At 50.2% G+C, this 20,271-nt stretch overlaps 10 protein-coding genes across 10 annotated transcripts in view; 5 read left to right on the forward strand and 5 right to left on the reverse strand.

The window, feature by feature from the left end:
- Window positions 1-36: 36 nt before the first annotated feature.
- On the reverse strand, window positions 37-2,418 carry Bathy03g02170 (predicted protein; the record flags this gene model as incomplete). Its single annotated transcript, XM_007513964.1, has 1 exon — window positions 37-2,418. The coding sequence occupies one exon, from the start codon at window positions 2,416-2,418 to the stop codon at window positions 37-39; it is 2,382 nt and encodes a 793-aa protein (XP_007514026.1).
- Window positions 2,419-3,041: 623 nt separating this feature from the next.
- Window positions 3,042-4,814, forward strand: Bathy03g02180 (predicted protein; the record flags this gene model as incomplete). Its single annotated transcript, XM_007514130.1, has 1 exon — window positions 3,042-4,814. The coding sequence occupies one exon, from the start codon at window positions 3,042-3,044 to the stop codon at window positions 4,812-4,814; it is 1,773 nt and encodes a 590-aa protein (XP_007514192.1).
- A 213-nt stretch (window positions 4,815-5,027) lies between these two features.
- Bathy03g02190 (sialyltransferase) lies at window positions 5,028-6,605 on the forward strand (the record flags this gene model as incomplete). The annotated part of the gene is made up of 1 exon (XM_007514220.1): window positions 5,028-6,605. The coding sequence occupies one exon, from the start codon at window positions 5,028-5,030 to the stop codon at window positions 6,603-6,605; it is 1,578 nt and encodes a 525-aa protein (XP_007514282.1).
- A 502-nt stretch (window positions 6,606-7,107) lies between these two features.
- Window positions 7,108-8,478, forward strand: Bathy03g02200 (predicted protein; the record flags this gene model as incomplete). Its single annotated transcript, XM_007513867.1, has 1 exon — window positions 7,108-8,478. The coding sequence occupies one exon, from the start codon at window positions 7,108-7,110 to the stop codon at window positions 8,476-8,478; it is 1,371 nt and encodes a 456-aa protein (XP_007513929.1).
- Window positions 8,479-8,647: 169 nt separating this feature from the next.
- On the reverse strand, window positions 8,648-12,979 carry Bathy03g02210 (condensin complex component, non-smc subunit; the record flags this gene model as incomplete). The annotated part of the gene is made up of 1 exon (XM_007514197.1): window positions 8,648-12,979. The coding sequence occupies one exon, from the start codon at window positions 12,977-12,979 to the stop codon at window positions 8,648-8,650; it is 4,332 nt and encodes a 1,443-aa protein (XP_007514259.1).
- Window positions 12,980-13,232: 253 nt separating this feature from the next.
- On the forward strand, window positions 13,233-13,982 carry Bathy03g02220 (predicted protein; the record flags this gene model as incomplete). Its single annotated transcript, XM_007514020.1, has 1 exon — window positions 13,233-13,982. The coding sequence occupies one exon, from the start codon at window positions 13,233-13,235 to the stop codon at window positions 13,980-13,982; it is 750 nt and encodes a 249-aa protein (XP_007514082.1).
- Window positions 13,983-14,162: 180 nt separating this feature from the next.
- Bathy03g02230 (unnamed protein product) lies at window positions 14,163-15,011 on the forward strand (the record flags this gene model as incomplete). The annotated part of the gene is made up of 1 exon (XM_007514393.1): window positions 14,163-15,011. One exon carries the CDS (start codon window positions 14,163-14,165, stop codon window positions 15,009-15,011), a length of 849 nt encoding a protein of 282 aa, XP_007514455.1.
- Window positions 15,012-15,194: 183 nt separating this feature from the next.
- Window positions 15,195-16,883, reverse strand: Bathy03g02240 (predicted protein; the record flags this gene model as incomplete). The annotated part of the gene is made up of 1 exon (XM_007513865.1): window positions 15,195-16,883. The coding sequence occupies one exon, from the start codon at window positions 16,881-16,883 to the stop codon at window positions 15,195-15,197; it is 1,689 nt and encodes a 562-aa protein (XP_007513927.1).
- Window positions 16,884-17,151: 268 nt separating this feature from the next.
- On the reverse strand, window positions 17,152-18,210 carry Bathy03g02250 (predicted protein; the record flags this gene model as incomplete). The annotated part of the gene is made up of 1 exon (XM_007514221.1): window positions 17,152-18,210. The coding sequence occupies one exon, from the start codon at window positions 18,208-18,210 to the stop codon at window positions 17,152-17,154; it is 1,059 nt and encodes a 352-aa protein (XP_007514283.1).
- Window positions 18,211-19,801: 1,591 nt separating this feature from the next.
- Window positions 19,802-20,271, reverse strand: part of Bathy03g02260 (predicted protein) — a gene marked incomplete at both ends in the record, with an annotated part of 2,524 nt that continues 2,054 nt past the window's right edge. The window contains one exon of the mRNA XM_022379226.1: window positions 19,802-20,271. This exon is cut by the window's right edge and continues 1,690 nt beyond it. Coding sequence (XP_022234914.1) covers window positions 19,802-20,271 — 470 coding nt within the window.

Here is a 20,271-nt window from a genome sequence, read left to right on the forward strand (position 1 = left end):
ATGAGAAATTTCACTCCTACTCTCTCGCTGCCCATATTATTTCCTCTTCTTCTCTTTCTTCTCTTTCTTCTCCTTCCTTTCCTTCTTCTCTTTCTTCTCTTTCTTCTCTTTCTTGCTTTTCTTTTTATCCCCGATTGTGTCGTCGTTTTCGTCGTCGTTTTCTCGTTCGTCTTCTCCTCCCGGATGAATCTCGTCGCGGCTTTTGCGCTTTTGCGGCGGCGGCGGGACCTCGCGGAGGACCGTTTTGTTGCGATTTTCCTCCTTTTCCTTCTCGGGCGCGTCGAAACCAAACTCTTTTTCAAACTCGGCTCGGATGGCGGCGGACTTTTCTTCCCGTTTCTCCCATCCGCTGGCGTTGTTTTGGAATTGTTTGACGCCTAAGCGTTTGAAGAGGACCACGCCGTGTCGAGTGGCGACGATTTCTTTCTCTCGCTTGGAACAAAGTTCGACGATTTTTTTCTTGGTTTTGTTGTCGGTTTCGCGGTAACACGCTTCGAGGACTCGAGAGCCTCCGGAGGAGACGGCTAAGGCGACGGCGTTGTCGACGAGGAGTTCCGCGATTGCTTTCTTGTGTTTTGCTTTTACCAAACGAGAGTTTAAGATTGCTTCGATGGCGTGGGAGCCAGACGCGTCGCGGGCGGCTTGGAGGAGAGTTTTCGGATCGGTATCGCAGAGAGATTCCAGGAACATGACCGTAGCGTCGGCGGGGTACTTGGCGAGCGTTTGCATCATAGCGGCGCCGAGTACGGAGCATCTCCCGTGAGGTGGGTTCCCGAGGAAGAGGAGCGCGCGCGCGAGTTGCGATTTGCCACCTTTTCGGCTCCCTCCGCCGCCTTCTTCGTTATGAGTACCATCCGCCGCCGTCGCGTTGTTGGCGTTTTTCTTTTCTAACTTGAACGTCACGCCTCTCGCCAAGGCTTTGCAACAATCTTTTTCGTTGGTTTTCAATCGCAAACAGGCGGCTAAAAGTGCCGCGATAACACCGGCTCTGTTTTCGTACAGCAACGTTCCGAACAACGCGGAGAGTTCAGAGACGGCAGAGGCGACAACAGCTGGATCCTTCGAACTTCCTAAAACCGATTGCAACACAAAGTTCGCCACCGGGTGTTTCGATATGGACATTAATTTGTCGCGAAAAAATCTCCGCCAAATCTCCGCTCCTAACGTTCTCGGTGCAACTCGCACGATAACTTCCAGCAAGTGCGACCCGGACCGCGATTGCATGAGTGCTTTCATGTCGTCCGAAGAGAGGTCCGCGAGGAGCTCGCCGTCTGGCGCGTCTTCCGGAGGCGCGCACCCCAACAAACCGGGAATGATCCATTTTAAACTTGCATCGTCTCCTTCTTGACTGAGCAAAATGGCTTGTAAATACGCGCTCGCGCACGGATCATCCGTCATGTCCCATAAAACTTCCTCGACGTTCGCTAATACGTCGTTCGTGTGCGATTCTAGAAGTTCCGGGAAGGCGTTTATTCTATCTTCGTTCTTTTCGTCTCGGTGTTTCTCTCGATTCTTCTTGGACGCGTCGAACTGTTCCGCACTCGTCGCGCCTTTCAGTTTACTCTCTAAATTACCTTGTGGTTTATAATTTTGTTGACCAACTGCTAACGTTTTATCTCTGCCGCCTGGATTGAGCGGCATGTCCTTACCAGCAAAGAGAAAAAACACGCGCCGAGCGACCGGCGAGGCGCGCTGGTCGAACGAGATGTCCGTCGCTCGCGAACTTAAAACGTACGATAAGTTATCTAAACAACTCCTCGGTCCTGCTTCTGGGAGGTTATTCTTTTCTCCATCGTCGCTGTTGTTGTTTCTATTTCTACCCTCGTTCTCGAATCCGTCGTCCACGTCTTCCTTCTCTAAAAGCATCTCCTTAAACTTCAAAACCTCTTGTATGCCTCTTTCTTTCGTCGTCGCGTGATGATGATGAACACTACCCTCACCATCAACCACCAATCTCTTCGAAACTTGCCTGATAACGCTCTCTAAGACTCTCGAACCAAAAATGTTCATCGCCAACGCGTACGTCTTCCATCCTCGACAGGCTTTCCGTAAAAAGAACACCAACGCTTCATCCGTCGCGTGCGCGACCAGTCTCTCGATCAACCGCGAACACCGCGCGTCCATCATCAACTCCACCTCTTTCCCATCCGCGCCTTCCAGCGCGTTGTTTGCTAATATTTCGATCGCTTCGTTTCGTTGCTTGAGCTCCTCTTCTTCTCCATCGTCTCGTCGTTGTTGGATGTTATTCTTTTTGTCGTCTTTGTCGTCAAACTCTCTCAACGCTTTTTCAATCTCCCCGAAATACTCGTTCGTGGCATCGTCCAACTGGTACCTGTTCCCATCCGCGGCGAGTATAGAAATTGGCCCGTTCGATTTGAACTCTTTCGAGCCGAATCGCGCGGGCGCTTCTTCTGTCATCGTATGAGAACTTCTTTGTCTTCTTCTGCTTCTTCTTTAGGCGGCGGCGAAAAAAGGCAAATCCAAACGTGCTCTTCTTACTCTTACTCTTACTCTTAAAACGCTCCGACGAAAACGAGGAAAACGATTCCACGACGACGCGATGGTATACAGTATGAGCGAAACTTTCCCTTCTCTCTTCTTCTCTCGTCGTGAAAGCGCTCCTCTTGAAGAAGAAAGAGATTAATTAAATAAGATTCGTATCTCCCAAACGCAGTATGGACGAGAAAACTCTGGAGAGAGAGAGAGAGAGAGAGAGAAAAAGCGAGAGAAATTTTTTTGTTTTGCCTTTTTTCGCGAAACGTGTTGTCTCTTTTCATTTGCGTCTCTGCGACATATGTCCGTGCGAAAATCTCTCGAATCTCTCTGCTTTCTGTGTTCTTTCTTTTCTTTGGTTTATTGCCACGTCGTTCGTCCCTCACACGCGAGCGACGCAAGAAAAAAAAAACGCGAGACTTTGTGGGCTTTTGTTAAAGTCGACTTTGTTTTCGCATCATCAACCACACGCGGAAAGAGAGAGAGAGAGAGAGAGAGAAACGTAAATAACACTTTTGGTGGTCTCTGCTTTTCGAGCGCGAGAGATGATGACGACGATTTCGACGACGATTTCGACGACGAGACAGTTTTGTCCGTCATCTTCGCGTGGGGGGGGCAAAAAGATTTCGAGAGATTTTATCGTCGAGAATGCACGGCGTCAAAGGCGACTTAATAAACGACGACGAGGCAGAAGAGATGAGATGATAAGGAACCAAGCGGTGGCGGAACCGAGGGAAACGACCGTGTCGTACGACGAAATCGGCTCCGACCCGGCGAAAAGAACCGTCGTCATTCTCGGGTCCGGGTGGGGTGCGGTGTCCTTCGTGAAATCCTTGAAGAAAGATATCCCGTTTGAAGTGATTTTGGTGTCGCCGAGGAATTATTTCTTGTACACGCCGTTATTACCAGGCGTGGCGACGGGCGCGATTGAAACGAGATCGATCGTCGAGTCTATTCGACGTCCAATCGCGGAGAAAGGGTTCAAGTATTACGAAGCGGCGGCGACGGATATCGACGCGAAGAATAAAATCGTCACGTGTCGCAAAGCGAACAACGAGTTTACGTTGAAGTACGATTATTTAATCACCGCGGTTGGGGCGGTGACGAATACGTTTGGCGTGCCTGGAGTGGAAGAGAACTGCTTGTTTTTCAAGGAGATTTCGGATGCCGCGAGGTTTCGAAGTCAAGTGAACGAAAGGTTTGAACGAGCGACGCTGCCGGGGATTTCGAAAGAGGAGATCCAGAATTTGTTGCGGTTTGTGATCATTGGCGCCGGGCCGACGGGCGTCGAATTAGCCGCGGAGTTGTACGATCTGGTGTATCAAGACGTCGCGAAGACGTTTCCGAGACGATTGTTGGAAGATGTTTCGATTAACATCATCGATTTACAGGAGAAAATTTTATCCTCCTACGATCGAGAAATCGCCGATTACGCCACGGACTTTTTCAAACGAGCGAACATCAATTGCATTTTGAACACGCAAGTGAAAGAGGTGAAAAGGAACAGTTTAATCGTGGCAGATAAGAATACCGGCGAAGAGAGGGAAATTCCATGCGGCATGTCCGTGTGGTGTTCGGGAATTAAACTCAACCCGATTTGCGAAAAGATACAAAATAGCTTACCGGAAGGCTCGCAGCCGAACGTTAGATCTTTATCCGCGGACAAAGCCATGCGCGTGAAAGGTTCAGACGGTTCAATTTTCGGTTTAGGCGACTGCGTGACCGTTGAACGTCCGAAATCGATGGCGAAAGCGCAAGAAATATACGCGAAAGCCTGTAAATGCGACGAGGACGGCAACTGCGAACTCCAAATTAACCTCCCGACTGCCATCAAAGCCCTGGAGCAAGGCGGTAAAGATTTCCCGCACTTGAAAGAGATGGCCAAATCTGCCACGCTAAGCATAGATGTATTCAAATCGTACACTCAAAAACGTGACGAGATGACCATGTCTGAATTCATGAAAATGTGCGAAGCGTTGGATAACGAATTGCGCGCTTTCCCGGCTACCGCGCAAGTGGCGAAACAACAAGGAAACTATTTAGCCGAAGTTTTCAATAGCGCCAAAGAAAACGGATTCGAAGCCCTCCAAGACCCGAACATGAGATTCAACTACGAGCACAAAGGTTCGCTGGCGTACATCGGCAAGGACTCCGCCGTCGCCGATATCCCGGGTTTTACCATCTTGAAAGGCTTAGCCGCCGGTTTGGTGTGGAAGTCGTTCGAAACCATCAGTCAAGTGAGCATTAACAATGTCTTTAAAGTCGGCGCGGATATCGTGCGAACGAAAATATTCGGGAGAGACATTTCCAGACTTCTGTGATGATTTCGGATGATACTAAAGAAGAGCAGCAAAGCGTTTTTAAATCTCATCACCACGTACTAATTTTATCACATGTGTCATTTCTTACTCTCTGGACCTTCTTCACTTTTGTTAAGTTTTGATATCTTTTGACACGCGAAAGAACAAAGAGGTTTCGCAGAAGAACACGCATTTCGTGTGCTTGTGTGCGTGAAAGAGAGAGAGAGAGAGAGTATGTTTGTTCCTCCTCCCCCTGCTTCGTCGTCGTCGTCGTCGTCGTCGTCGCGTCTGCATCACCAGCACGGGCGTCACCATCACGGAACGAATCACGAAGGCGGAGCGAAAAACTTGAAACTGAAATTCATCGTTTTGGGGTTTATTTTCACAGTTTCCACGCTCTATGCGGTTCAATACAGATGTTTCGAGGAAGAGGAGTACGAGTATTCGCTGTCGACGAATTTCGGTGAACAGGTGCCGAACGATGCGAACGCGTTCGCGTCGAACTTACCCATATCGGATGAGGATGATTTTGGCGAAAGGGAAGAGGAGGGGGCGACGACGACGACGTCGGGCGGAGAGGAAGACGAAGACGAAGACGACGAGAAGGAACCTATTCGAAGGAGTAGCAGTAGTAGTAATGATGAGAGCGTGAACTATAATTTACCCGGTGCGGACGCGTCTATGCCGTGTGGAGGTCAGCCGAGAGAGATGTTGCCGTTTGAGAGAGAGCGACGGCTGAGGAGGAAGATGTTAGGCGATGCGGGTGAGGATGATGATGAAATTGAGAGCAGGAATATATCAGAAGACCATTTTTATAGAAACGCGTCATCGTCGATGAGGGATAGCGGTAGTAGTGATAGTCACAGCAGCAGCAGCAGTAGCAGTAGAACGGGAAGAAGAAGAAACTTGCTCCATCGCGGCATCGGTTTCACCATGGGTAAAGCCGGATGCGGCAAGGAACTTTACGTCAGAGTCGTCCACGAGAACGATGGTCCCGGAAATATCGTATCCAAGCGCGTTTTTAGTCAAGAGCAAACGCTGAACGAGTGCTTGACGCGAGATCCGACGTTGTGCAGAGAGAAAGACTCGTTGACGGCGGCCAAGAAACTCCCCGGCGTGAGAGGTTTAAAGAAGCTCCCGAAAGTTGGTTTGTCGCCGCTCCTCGGGAAAGGGAAGAAATTCAGCACTTGCGCGATCGTCGGTAACGCCGGTCACTTGATGACGAAACCGTACGGAAAGTACATCGATGCACACGACGTCGTCGTTCGGTTCAACATTTTACCGACTACTGGTTTTGAAAAGCACGTCGGCACGAAAACGACGCTCCGAGTGTTAAACGGTCGCCGCTCCATCGCGCTGTGTTGCCGCGGTAACTTTCCCGAAGGCAAAGCCGGTAACGAAGACACCGGCGTGATGATTTGGTTCCCAGCCGCACAAGGTGAAATCCTCTCCGCGTGCAAAAAGCGTTTTCCGAACAACCCGCGCTTCGCGCTCCCTCTGAAGCTCTCCAAATCCTTAGCCGGCGCTATGAACAAACTCCGAACCGATGCCAGCCGCTTAGGCTTGACTGGTTTCACCCAATGGCGCCAAATGACTTCCGGCGCGCACGCCATCCTCCTCTTCTCGCAACTCTGCGACACCGTCAACGTATATGGGTTTGGATCTTTCCCGGGAAAAGAGAAAGCGCCGGACCAATACGGAGGAAGAAGCGCTCGCGCTCGCTCGGGTACGATTTGGCACGATTGGAGCGGAGAGAAAAACGTCAATAAACTGTTACACGCGGCCGAGGTCATCAACGTTTGCTCCGCGTAATAGTATTAGTATTACTCAGTAGTTTCTTTGTATTCACACGTACGACGGGGCTCCTTCATAAAAAAAACCAACTGACAAGAACTCTGGTTCCCACATTTCATCATCATAAAATTTCAAAGAAGCTTTCTGAGGGCGCCTCAAATTAAGTACAGAGGCCACTGCGTGAGAAAAAGCGCTTCGAGAGAATCTCTTTTTTTGCTCTTTTTCTGAAAATCTCTCTTTTTTCTCTCGCGTTCAGATTGGAAAAACCTCACCAACGCTTCTCACAACAAAACGAAAGCGACGCGCGCGCTGCTTTTGCAAAACATCCCCTTAACTCCCCTTCTGCTCTTCTCACCGTTTTGCGCATCATCGTCATCGCACATACTGCGCGCGCACACACGCACACGTCTCTCTCTCATCTCTCTCTCTTGTACTACAAAAGCAGAGTTCAGAGCGAATTGGTTCGTTGACAAGAAAAGCTCGTTAACCTCGTTTTACCCCCAAAGACGAAAGGGAAAAAATGATGATGTTTGCTTTGTCATCGACGACTTCCTACTGCGCCGGGGCGAAACTGAAGACGACGACGACAAAGAAGAAGCAACAACGAGTCGTCCTTCTCGCCGCAAAAGCCTCCTCTTCTTCTTCGTCTTCTTCGTCCAACGATAAAGACGACGAAAGGGAAGAGGAAAAGGAAAAGGAGGGGTTTGTTCCCCAAAAAGGTGAAAAAAAGGAGGAGCAAAAAAAGGAAGCTGACGAGGATAAAATTTCGTCGTCTACTGAGTTTTCTCAACATCAAAACTATTTGGCGTTTGATTCTCCGGAACTGCGCGTCTTATCCGAACGCATGCGTTTGGTGGAAATTGAAACGATCTTATTGAGAGACGAATACAACAAGATGGTCGTGAAAGCGATGCGAACGCCGAAAGATTTTATCGAATGGAACGAACGGAACGGGTTTAACGAGAAAGGGGAGAGTTTAGCGGAGAAGCAACCGAAGAAGAAACGGTTGGAAACGGAAAACGCGAAGAGCGCAGGCGGCGAGGCGAAGAAGAGGAGAGAAGAGATTGACGAACGCATACGAAAGACGGACGAGTTCTTGAGAGAAAAGATGAACGGGTCGTCTCTTTTACCGGAGGGGTTCCTCCAAAAGATGAGCAAGGTTTTGGGCGACCAGAACAGTTTGTTTTCATCCGTGGAGGAAATTTTCGAGAAACGTTTGGGCGAGGAGCAGTATAAGAAATATTTAGAAGAGAAACAACAAAAAGCAGCCGATGAGAAGAGCAGTATGATTACTAACGTGGCGTTGGTGAACTTGAACTGTGTGGAAGACTTCTCGCCGCTGTTTGTTCTCGTCTTTCACCACGGTCACAACAGCCCGGAACAGGCTGGTATTTATTCTTTGCAAGAAAAAGCGACGCCGGAGGAGTTACCGGTGGATACGATTTTGGCATTCATGACGAAGGAAGATGCGGAGAGGTACGCTAAATTACTCAAGTCATCATTAGGTACGGTACCGATCGTAGAGTCGGTGACGAAGAGCGAGTTGGCGCTGACGTGCAGAGTCGGCGGACATCGCTGCGTAGTTTCTAATAAAGGCTACGAGTTGGCGCCGCCCAAGGAAAGTTTACGCGTGACTGATTGGGAACGATCAAACATGTTGCGATCGGGCGCGTGGAGAGTTGTCGGCGAGGACGACACGTGCACTATTTCCGACGACGATTTGAGTTTAGATTGGAAGACGCAAGGCATGGAATTGATGGCTTCGTATAGAGAAGAAGCGAAGAGAGAGCGATTAGAAAACGCGCGAGAGAGATTAGAACGGTTATATCGTAAAGGAACTTTGGGAAAGAACGAGGAGGATCACACCGACCCGGACGATCACTCCGAGTAAGAAGAAAGAAGCAGAGAGGAGGAAGAGGAGGACGAAACGGACCACGTCTGAACAAGACGACGGTTTTACATTCATTCATTCATTCATAATAATATAAAACTTTGTATTTCAATCGATAATAATAATTAAATCGAAAGCTCTCATCACTTTTAAAATATTTACAACAATTTTAAGCTTTAGTCGCTCGAGAACGAGAGGATCGACCAGAAGCGCGCGCTTTTGTGGCGGGCTTTACTTCTTCCTCTTCGACGACGTTGACGTTACCAGCGTTTTCGTCGTTCTCTTCCTCTTCTTCTTCTTCTTCCTCTTCCTCATCTTCGTCTTCGCTAAAGTCGTCTTCTTCTTCCTCCTCTTCCACCTTGACCTCTTTTTCTTTCTCGACCGACTGTTCCGTCTCGTCTTCAGCTGGAGCAGCATCCGGTGCCACGTCCTCACCTTTACCTCCTCCTTCTTCCTCAACGACGGGCTTCTTCTCTTCGCCTTCTTGCATTTCTGCTTCTTCTTCCTCCTCTTCGCTCTCCGCCCGTATGACTTCGACCTCTTCCTTCCCTTCGGCTCTGGCGGAGACGTTGTACGCTGCCGCCTTCTCGGCGTGCGCTTCGGACATCTTCGCGTCGAACTCGTCGATGAACTGTTTGAACTCGGTCGATTTTGCCACGCGTTTCATCTTGGCAAACATCGACTGGAAGTTCTGCGTCGTCTTGGCGTCGTACAGGCACTCCTCGTACATTTTCCACGACTCGGTGAACTTCTTGAACGCCTTCTCGGAAGTCTTGAGCTGAGAGATGCAAAACGAAATGTCTCGCGCCGGTTTTGCAGAACCCGCTCGCGAGGCTTCCGGGAATCGCTGGACCAATTTGTCCGCCAACGCGTCCGCTTGCTTCTCTTTGTCGATGAATCCACACAATCTGCGCATGATGCGCTCGAACGCTTCCTCGGAAATCTCCACGTCGCTGGAAAGTCTCGAGAGAAGGTCCGGCAACAAGTTGTAGATCGGGTTGCCGTGCTTTTTCGCGAGTTCTGCAAAGAACAAGCGCGCAACAGATGAAACGCGCGGGTCTTCGTCTTCCAAACATCTCGCCATGGCGGAGATGTGACCTTTGACTTTCATCATGTCGTTCAACACGAGATGCGCGAGCACCGTGACGGAGTGCTGGCGAACCTTCGACGACGGATCTCGCAGCGCGTTCCCCCACTCTTTCGTGCCGTACAAGTGCTCCGTCCACGGTTCCAACGCGTTCGGGAATCGAAACGCCAAATCGCCGAGAGCGACGGTAATCGCCGCTCGAGCGTGTACGTCGCGTTCGTCCTTGACGCGCGTGAAGAGCAGCGGCAAGTGCGTCTCGCAAAAGTCCATGTCCAACGCCATCAGTCGAGAAAGCGCCGCAACAGCCGCACCTCTGACGACCGATGCGCCTTTCACAACTTTTTCGTTCCCGCAAAGTTGGACGACAATCGGCGCGTACGCAGCGATGACGCCACCGAAACACTTCTTGTTTTTCTTTGAGAAACCGAGAAGTTCTTTCTCGGCGTCCTCTCTCGCGTTATCCAACGCGGCATCTTCAGCCACCGCACCTTGGCCAAGTGCCGCTGCTAACGCCGCTTCTTCCCCGGTAGCACCGTTGTCGTCTTTTTGCGCCGCAGATTCTGCCGCCGCGTGAGCAACGCGGTCTCTCCCGATTCGCGCTCTGCGTACGGTACGCGCGAGACGTTCGCAAAACACCAAGTGGCGCACGGCACATTCGCCAAGCATCCAAAGAAAGCGGGACAAAGCCGTTCCAGAAACGTTCGAGAAGTCGTTGACGTTTGCTTCCTCTTCTTCTCCGCCGTCTTTTTCTGCTCCTTCCTCCGTGGCTTCTTTGTTGTTGTCGTCGCTATTAGTCGTCGTCGATTTCGCGCCAAACGTCGCCGTGGCGTGACTCTTAATCAGCTTCGCGCACCACGATTCTGGATCCGGATGCAACGCGTACACCGCCAACAAAGCTTGCTCAGCGCACGGGAACCAAGCTTTACCACTCAAAGGCGATTTTGGGTGTAACACTCTCGCGAGACCGACGAACACTTCCGAGTCTAACGAAAATGGCCCCGCTTCCGTCGGGCGGCACTGCGCCAACGCCGCGCACGCCGAACGCGCCAAAATGGCCGCACCGCGACCGCTGTGTATCTTCTCTGTACCAGCAGCAAGCATGGCGTCCGATAAACACTGCGAGACGACGTCGGCGCGTTTGGCAAGAATCTGTGCGGACGTCTCGTTGGCGTCGTCTTTGCACATGCGCAAAGCGTCCAACGCGGCTGCTCTTCGCGTGAAATTTTTCTCCGTATCCGCGGCATCGACCCACAACGCTTGCACGATTGCACCATCTGGCGATAATCGTCCATCTCTGGCCAACTCGCGAAGGCATACTTCGAGCGAGGCCAGCTCACCGAGATTGGACGTGCCCGCCAAATTCGCCAACTTCACCGCGGCGAATCGCGGTCCTTGGCCTTGCCCGTCCGAGGCGAGGTAAAGTTCATCGCACGCCTCAATCGCCGCTTGCTTTACATGCGGTTCTTGAGAAAACACGAGCTTCAAAACAGATCTCGCTGCAGCCGTCGAGTTGTCGACGCCGAACTGCTTGAGCTTGACCAAGACGCGCGCGGCTTCGACGCAATCCGTCGCCGTCGTCGAGGACAACAAAGCGACAAAAATTGGTACGGACTGCGCGAGTTGCATGGAAAACCCGAGCGCTGTTTTCAAAGCAGCTACCATAGTTCTCACGGCTTCGATACCACCAGCGAGGTGTTCGTCTTCCTCCTGTGGTTGTTGCGGGGGAACTTTCTCGGCTGGCGTTTTCGCCGGCGCGGCGTCTTCTTCGGCTTCCTCTTTCTCCTCTTCTTCCCCATCCGTGCCTTTCGCATCAACGTTCTCTGAATCACCGACGTTTCCTTCCTCCTCCTCGGCTTCTTCATCGATACCTTCCAAACGTTCCGGGGTTTTCTTTTCTTCGCCTTCTTCTTCTTCTTCCGGTTCCGGCGTCGGTTCCATCTCCTTCAACTTGGCCTCGTACTCGCGCAAACTTTCCGCGAACGCCGCCGTCGGTAGCTCTGGCGCGAACGGGTTAAATCCTAACATTGTACCGATCAAATTCATCGCCGCTTTTCGCACCAAACCACCTTTATCGTTCAATCTCCCGATGGCCAAATCGCACACGATTAACCAGTGCGATAACGGAATCGCTTTTTGCTCAGCCATTTGCGCCCACGTGTTCAAAACTCTCGCTCGAGTAAACGCGGAAACGTCGTGCACGCGCTCCACCAACGCGTCCAAAAAGCCTTGTTTCGCTCGCAATAGCGGCGCGGACTGGTCCACCACCGTCGCTTCGTTCACCGCGCCGACATCTTTGTGCGCGATTAACAACCGTCCCAAAACGGACACCACCGCCGATCGCAGCGAATACGCGTCACCGTCCAAATGCGCAATCAACAAAGACACGTTCCGCATCGTCGTCTTTGGCATGCGATTAGCAATCTCTTCCAAAAAGTTCCCGACATTTCTCACCCCAGCCGCATCGGTCAACTGCCTTCTCTTGTATTCTCTCGGATCGACGCCGCCAACTTCTCTCAATATCGCCGCCGCCAAGCGCGCGTCGTCGTATCGATCCGCCGCATCTCCGCACAAATCCGCAATCGCCGTGGATAAATGGTCGTGCTTATTCAAGACGTGCAACAGCGCAGTCACGACGTCGTCCAACGCCCCCCATTTACTGGCAACAGACCCGACCATTTGAAACGTCGCGCGTTTCGTCACCTTTGATTTCAACGACGTTGGATTCTCCAAACTCGCCGTCGCGACGTTAATAAACAGCCGACAAAACGCCTGGTCCACCGGTTTCGGTCTGAACACGCGATACAAGTCCACGTCCAGCGCACCGTTCATGACGTGCGTCGCGCGTTCTCGTTGCTCGTCCCACTTCCACTCGACCAGCTGCCCTTTCTTCGCCAAGTTGGACTTCTTCTTCGCGCCGCCAACTTGCTTCTCCACGATCCCCATCGCTTGCGTCTCCTTCGCCTCTTCTTCGCTCGTGTGCATAACTTCCGCGAGAAAAAATGAGTACGCTTTCAAAGCCGACCTCAACGGTGCCATCTCTTCCTCTTCCTCGTCGCTCGCGTTCCCGACGCACAAGGCGGTTATCGAGGCGCTCAAAACGCTCAAATTCGCGCACAAACTGTCCAACACGCGCACGCGCGACATCGTCGGTAAACTTCGAAAGTTTTGCACCAAATGGTACACGTCTTCGAATATTTCCTGGTCGAGCACGCGCGTGGGTTCGTTTTCGGTCAGTTCGAAGCACACGCGTTCGACGGATTCGTTGGACTCGTCCAACTCGAAATCTCTCTCGCGCTCGATGCGATACGAATTTTCTCTTCTTCCGTTATTCTTTTTACCTTCTTCTCCGAAAAATTCATCGTCCTTCTCCAACAAGGAAGCGAAGTTTGTCGGTACTTCAAACTCTCCCTTCATCGTCGTCGTCGCCTTCTTTTCGCAATAATAACGCGTGAGCGTGTGTTTTAAGTGTGTGTGTCTTTCCTCTTCTGCGAGAAAGAAAGACTCTCGCAAAGTGTTTTGAAGAGTTTTGTTTTTTTTTTTCTTTCCCCTTCTTCACTTTTGAAGAATTTAGGGTTTGGTTTGAATGTTTTTGAATCAAATTCTCGGGAACAAATTCTTCATTTCCCACCATCATAAAAAGAGAGAGAACACATCATCGGACGCGAAGATGGTCGCGACGAAGAAGAAGAAGCAACAGGTGAATTACAAAGAAGACTCCTCTGAAGAAGAAGATGAAGAGAGTGATTCAGAAGACGACGTCCCGTTGGCCGCGCTGAAGAGTAAAAAACCAGCAGCAAAAACAGCAGCGGTAAAGAAAAAAGCAACACCACCTGCAAAGAAGAAAACAGCAGCAAAGAAGAAAACTCCGGCGAAGAAGAAGAAAGCGCCCGTGAAGAAGAAGAAGAAGACAAAACCGACGACAGAGACGGCGTCGAAGAAAAAGTACGAATTCGCGGGCCAAAAACGGGACCCTCCGGACGAGGAAGATTCTTTGAGGAAGTTTTACGTCTCTTTGCGCGCGCAACGGCCGGATTCGATCATGGCGGAGGTGTGGTTGATGGAACACGGTTTGTTGGAAGACGCGAAAGCGCACGAGAAGGCGCACAAGGCGTTTATGAAACGGAAGACGGCGCCGAACACGAAGAGTTCGATCGCGGGGGTCGTACAACCGAGACGGTATTTGGACGAGATTGAAAACAAAAATGGAGCTTTGGGAGGAGGAGGAAAAGGAGGAGAGGCGAAGAGCGAGGTGAAAAAAGAGACGCCTTCCGCGCGGAAGCCCACGCCGCCGGCGTCCGCAAAGAAACCAAACGAATCATCGGCGATGAAAAAGAAACCTAAAGTAGAAGACCAAAACGAGGAAAGTTCGGACGACGACGTGCCGTTGGCCAAGTTAGCCGCCGCCCAAAAGGCGTAAATGTGAATAGAGAGAGAGTTATTACGAAGATTTTGTGTTGTTGTGAGAAAAAAACGCTTCCCTTTTGGATATCTTACACGTCACATTAATCCAGAACGCCGAGACATATACACATACAAATATCAACGACAGCACACAGTATAACGCAAGAATACTACTCGCAAGAAGAACGACTCAAAAATGGGGAAGTCAGAAGTATATCTCACCTCTTTCGACGTCTCCCCGGTGGAGTATTTCGACCTGATGCTCGACACCGTCGTACAACAAGAGATACACACCTCGAAGGACGGCCTGAACATGTCCGTCTGGCGCGCGTCGGACGGACCACTCCTAGGCGTCCCAAATGGCACATCTCGAGTCGTTTTCAGCGAACCTGATTTGAAAGTGCCAAAGTTTTTGAAGAAGTGGGTGCAGAAAGCGCAGAGTTACAACGAGTATTCGGATTTTTATCCTCCCAAGTTGGGGGGCGACGGTGATGACGGTGAAGATGGTGGAAAAGGAGCGAATCGAGCGAGAACAACGAGCAAGCGCGAATGTGTGGTCGTCCCACACGTCGGTGCAAACCGGATGACGATGACGTTTACGGAGTACTACACGGAGCACGAGGAATCGACCGCGCGAAATCCGAAATGTTTAGTTCGCTCGGAAGTTTTCGTGGAAGTGAGAGCGCCACTCATCGGCAGCAAGATGGAACAGTGGATACTGAACACGAGTCGAGAAAAAGTGGAAGAACGCGACGCGTTCGTGAGACGGATGTTAGAGAAGAGTAAAGAGAAGAGAGGGAAGAGTAAGGGTTTGGAGAAGAGAGGGAAGAATGAAAAGTGGCGGAGAAAGTTTTATAGCAGTCAATGGTTTGAGGAAGATTCGGCGTTGGAGGAATCCGAATCCGCGTCGGTAGAGGAGTCGCGGATAACGAGCGGGAGTAATGATAATAGTGAAGTAAAACTGGAGAGTTTAGAATCGTTTCCGATAAAACCGAGGACGAAAGGATTGCGACGGGTGTTTTCGGCGCGCGATTTAGCATTTTAGTACAGAGCACGTAAAGACTATTGTGAGACGTATTGTTGTAAGGACTTTTACTTTCGCGGGCAAATCTATTTATACTTCACAACCGATTCGCAAAATAATTTTTGCGCGTGGTTACGAGCGAACTAGGATTCCTATCATACATCACTACTTCTATGCAAAGAGCTATATACTATGACGCGAGAGTCACTCCATATCGATATCTCCTCCAAAGTTATCCATCCAATTCGTATACTTGGACTCGACGACGTTCAAGAGCACATTGGTCTTCTCCACCACGTTCGCTTTGCGCTCCTTCGCGGTGGCGTTACCACCGGCTAATACGGGTAATTCGCCGTACCATTGCGCGACGGAGAGACCGGAGAGACAGTAACACGTGTGATAAAAATCAGCCGATTTACCAGGTTTATCCCTCAAACCGCCTTTTTCGCTTTGACAACATCCCAAAATCCATCCTTGCAACGCTCTGGCGTTGAACGATAAACGGGTGCGAGCGAGTGGTTTCTTTTGAATCTTTGCATCGTCGTCGTTGTTTACCTCGATCGTCAAACTGTTTTCTTCTTTCAAGTTACACATCTCTGCCGCGGTATCGCGCAATGTTCCAAGAAACAGACATTCATCATCATCACGCGTGGAAGTACCAATCGCATCACCAGCAGCGTCCATCCCATCTTCGTCCCGATTACTCGCGATGGGTGGAACACTCGTCAAATCTTCCATCGTTCTCTCTTCGAACAACAACTGCTTGGACTCCTTTCCACCTCGAACCATCTCTAAGAGAGGGAAACTTGCACCTATCCAAAACGAATAACACCCGTCGCACAATTTATTCGTCCTTCCGTTAAAGCCACCTTCCACGCCGCACTGTCGATGTACCAACCACTCCTCGAATGCGTCCAAATCCACGCCAATCTTATACTCACTCTGCTTTATCTTCTTCTTATTATTCTTCGCCGTCGTTTCATTCTTCTTTTTCTCAACCACCATATCACACAATACCAAGGTCGCAATCCCACAATACGCGTACCCACCGTGCGCTTCCGCTCCAGGTTCACCGGCAAACCCACCCTCGTGCGTCTGACACTCGGCCACGTAATTCGCCACCCCTCTCGTCAACTCTTCATCCAACACTTTACACAAATGCGCCACCGCAAGCGCACAATACGAGCCTCGCACGTCGCTCTCCCCATCCACGTGCATCGCAAAGCTTCCCACCACAACATCTTCCCCATCTTCTTTTCGCGTCGTCGTCGTCACCGTCTTCAACCGCATCAACCACGCTCGCAGTTTCCCTACGTCCACGACCGCCATCGCCTCTTTCGTTCCGATCGTCACCAACGCGCTCATCGCCGCGTACGTCGGCGCTAAATGCGCTAACTGTCCTGGTCCACCTCCAAACCCACCGGACTCGTGCTGGCACGATGCTAAAAACTCCACGACGTCTGCTCGTAAATCTTCCTCCAAATCGAGCTCGCCGAGAACACCTAACGAGTGCACCAACCAATACACAATCCACGTTCGAGAACTGTTCAAAGAGACGTACGTGGGGTGTAATTCGCGCACGTTTCGCAAGCAATACTCCACGTGCTTCGTTCGCTCCAAGTTGAATGTGCGTTTCGTTCTTGAAGAGGAGGTCGTAGGGGAGGTTCGACGAGCCCCGCAGACGTCTTCTTCTTCATCATTTTTCAAATACATCTCCCGAACAGTTTCTTCCAATTCGGTTTGCAAGACGGTCGTTTCCGAGTCTTTAATAACGCTGTTGCTTATGTATTCATCATCAAAAGAAGCAAAAGTCGCAGCAGCAGCAGTAGGCGCGCACATGAACATGTTGTGCACTTCGTCTTCTTCTTCTTCTTCTTCTTCTTTCCTCCTCATCCTTTCGCGAGTGTACTTTTTGTGCAGAGGAAAAGGAGAGAGTGTGAAGTGCAAACAGAAGAAATAAACGTTCTCGCGAACTCAGTGCTACCGGTACTGGTGCGTACAAAATACAAAAAGGAGAGAGTGTGAAGTTCTGAGCAGAAATATTAAATGTTCGCGATTGATTGAGTTCGCCAAAGCTACTACCGGTACTGGTACGTACAAAATACACACACAACTCATAATACACGCTACGCTCTCTGTCTCGAGCGCTACTCTAATTTTTTCAAAACTTCTCGAAGAACTTCTTAAAGTATTCCACGCTTACAAACCGGACGACGTTCAGCGGCACCTGTCTGGCAGTGGTCGGGACCAAGCCTTTATAGAGCGCGCCGACGCCTTCGCTTCGGACGGTTTTAATCAAACAATCGAACGTCCCGGCGTACGGCATCTTGCCGGTTTTCTCGTCCGCTTTCATGCTCATCAATCTCGATTTGGCTAAATCTATCGGGTTCGAGGTCAACGCGGCGACGACGCCGGCGGCGAAACTTGCCATCGTTTGCGTGACTAATCCGTTTCCTAAACTCGGCGCGACTTCTAAAATCGTGTTTTTACTCTTGTCGTATACGGCCATTTGCGAAGCGGTCACGATCATCGCTCGGTTCACGGTCGGCCCGGAGCCTCTCCAAAGCGCGAACACGCCTTCATCTTTCGCAACTCTAAACATTGCGTTCAAACCGTTCGTGTAGTTTCTCCTCAAATGTTCCGGCAACCTCCCGTCCGCTTGCATTCTTACCATCGCCAAATCCGCCGGGTTCCCGACGACCGCGCCCATCGCTCCGGCGCCGATGCCGCACGCCACGAACTGATAAAACGGTAAACTCTCGTCCTCTTTTACGTTATCCCCCCCGTTGTTGTATTTCCTCATCGTCGCTTTCAAAACGTCGTACGTGCCAAACTTGGTCCCTATAAATGTCGCCTGCCTTAACAAAGACGCGGAGAGACCTTTATACAAGCCGAAAGCGCCTTCTTTGCCCAACACCATAGCGCCGGTTCTCAACATTCCCGGTGGCTTAACATTACTACTACTACTAGAACTACTACTACTCGATCCTAACGCTGAGGACGCGCACTCCCCGTACAGCTGCATCCGAACCTTCACCAAATCGATCGGGTGTGTCACCGCGCCCGAGGCCATCGCCCCGAGCGACCCGCTCGCGAATCCTTTCCACACCGCCGCTTGTTGTTGTTGTTGTTGTTGTTGTTGTTGTTGTGGGTGATGATTATTTTTCCCATCATCATCATCCTCTTCTCCACCACCCTTTTTGCTCTTTGTCTTCTTCATGATGATACAAATAACAGTAATAAAAGAATAAAACGATAAATACTACTACTACTACTGATAAGAACAACAACAAACAGACGCGTCTCTCTCTCTCTGTCCTCTCGCTTTAATCAAGGTATTACATGAATGAGGAGCGGACGATGTTTTAACAAAAGATATCCAAAACAAGGGGCTTAAAACGACTACAAAACCCTAAACAGCTCGGCCGCGAAAAACTTCAGTCTTTTTTCTTTCGTCCGTGACTTCGAAGGGTTCCACGAAGGGAAAAGTCAAAGCGAGAACTCATCCCAAAGCCTTCCCTCGAAGTCCCTTGTCAATCTTTCTACGATTGAAAGAGAAAAAGGAAGAGAGATCAAAACGTTTTGATCGTTCTCGTTAAGAAAAAGGCTTTGGGTTCATCGAACTTTGTGCTCTTCGTTATATAAATCGACGACTGGAAAATGATCATCCAAATGTGTTTTATGAAAGAAGGTTATATCAGGCATTTAAAGTTGTACCCGTGCGAGCGCGTAAACAAACGTGACGTCGTAAAAACGGGATATACCACGGAAAGGATGGTGGAGGTTCTCCCACCTTTACACGTGAAGTAAAGCGAATTAAGTAAACATTCGTACATTATTATCGATGAGGGCATACCGGACAAGAACCGGACAAGTATTGCCCAAGAATTGAAATTGAAGAATCCTCAAAACTCACATGGGACTCACTAGGGCAACGAACGCTACACGCGCGCGACCCGAAGACACACCGCCGAGAAAGAATTGAGAACGTTTTCTGTTATTTTGTCAGCGTTCATTCTAGGTCACAGCTGGTGGTTATTTTTAAAAGTCACCGGTTGTGTTTTAAAAGTCGTGAGAGGGTCCGCGAGAGCTATTTTAAACGACGGCAAAGTCACGGCGCGCTGAGTGTCGATGCGCCGCTGTCGGGCCGCCCCTTTTACGCGTAGTGCGGATGTTGTCGTCTTCTCCGCATCTATACCTCGTGGATAGCTTTCCTATTTCTGGGAGAGGGTCTCCTCGGGTTTAGATCAAGCACGACTGGTAAATCCTTGAGCGAGTTTTCATGTTTGCGCGGAGAGATTGCATCTCTCGGCGCGAGCGGAGTTTCTTCGTTCGTAGGTGGATATTCGCGCGGCGTGTTTTCTGAAAGTCAACACGTCGAGCTCTTGAGAGCGCCTAATCGACTGCTCAAATCTGGCGAAGCGATTATCGAGGATATGTTGTTGATATAAAGTTTTATCATCCGATCAATTCAAAGCAGTACAGTGTACACAAAAACTTTGGAGAGCGCTTTCGCCGTTTGGGCGGTTGATCCTTATCACTCATAGTTAGATCTCCGTATTGCTCTCGAACGAAGTGCACACAAACAAGTCTTGCCGGATCAGCGTGTGTGTTCTTCAATCAAAAGCGAAGTTTTAACTACAAACAAGAATTATACAGAATTATAATGAACCAGATTTGTACTTTTTGCGAATGAATGATAGATATGATGTGTGATACTATGAGTATGATATACAGTTGTAATAAACAATAAAACGATCGATGATATATCCGAATCTTTATCACAAGCATACACGCGCGCTTATCTCGTATCAGTTACTAATTTTCGTGTTGCTTTCATCTGCTCTTAGCAAAGACGAACGTTGATGCCCTCGAACATTCCACAATAACGCGTCTTTCATCGCCCGAAACCAATCCATATTCTCGCTCGTCCGACACACGCTCGGGATCGGATACTGCGCGCACCTAATAACTAACGTCTCTCCTCTTTTCAATTCCGCGTGATTCTTTCCGTCAAAGGCAGCCCACGGCGCCGCTCGCGCGTCTTCGGGCACTCGCACCGTCAACACCACCGAATCTGGCAAAACGAGCGGACGAAACGAGAGACTATGCGGACAGACTGGCGTAAAACACATGGCAGAGACGCCGGGGTGGACCATAGACCCACCCGCGGCGAGACCATACGCCGTCGAGCCTGTTGGTGTGGATACGATGATACCGTCAGCGAAAACTTTCGTCGCCTCCGGTCCTACCCTCAATCCTAACCTGTTATAGGAATAAC

This window comes from Bathycoccus prasinos (genome assembly GCF_002220235.1).
Source record: "Bathycoccus prasinos genomic : Chromosome_3".
Taxonomy (NCBI): domain Eukaryota; kingdom Viridiplantae; phylum Chlorophyta; class Mamiellophyceae; order Mamiellales; family Bathycoccaceae; genus Bathycoccus; species Bathycoccus prasinos.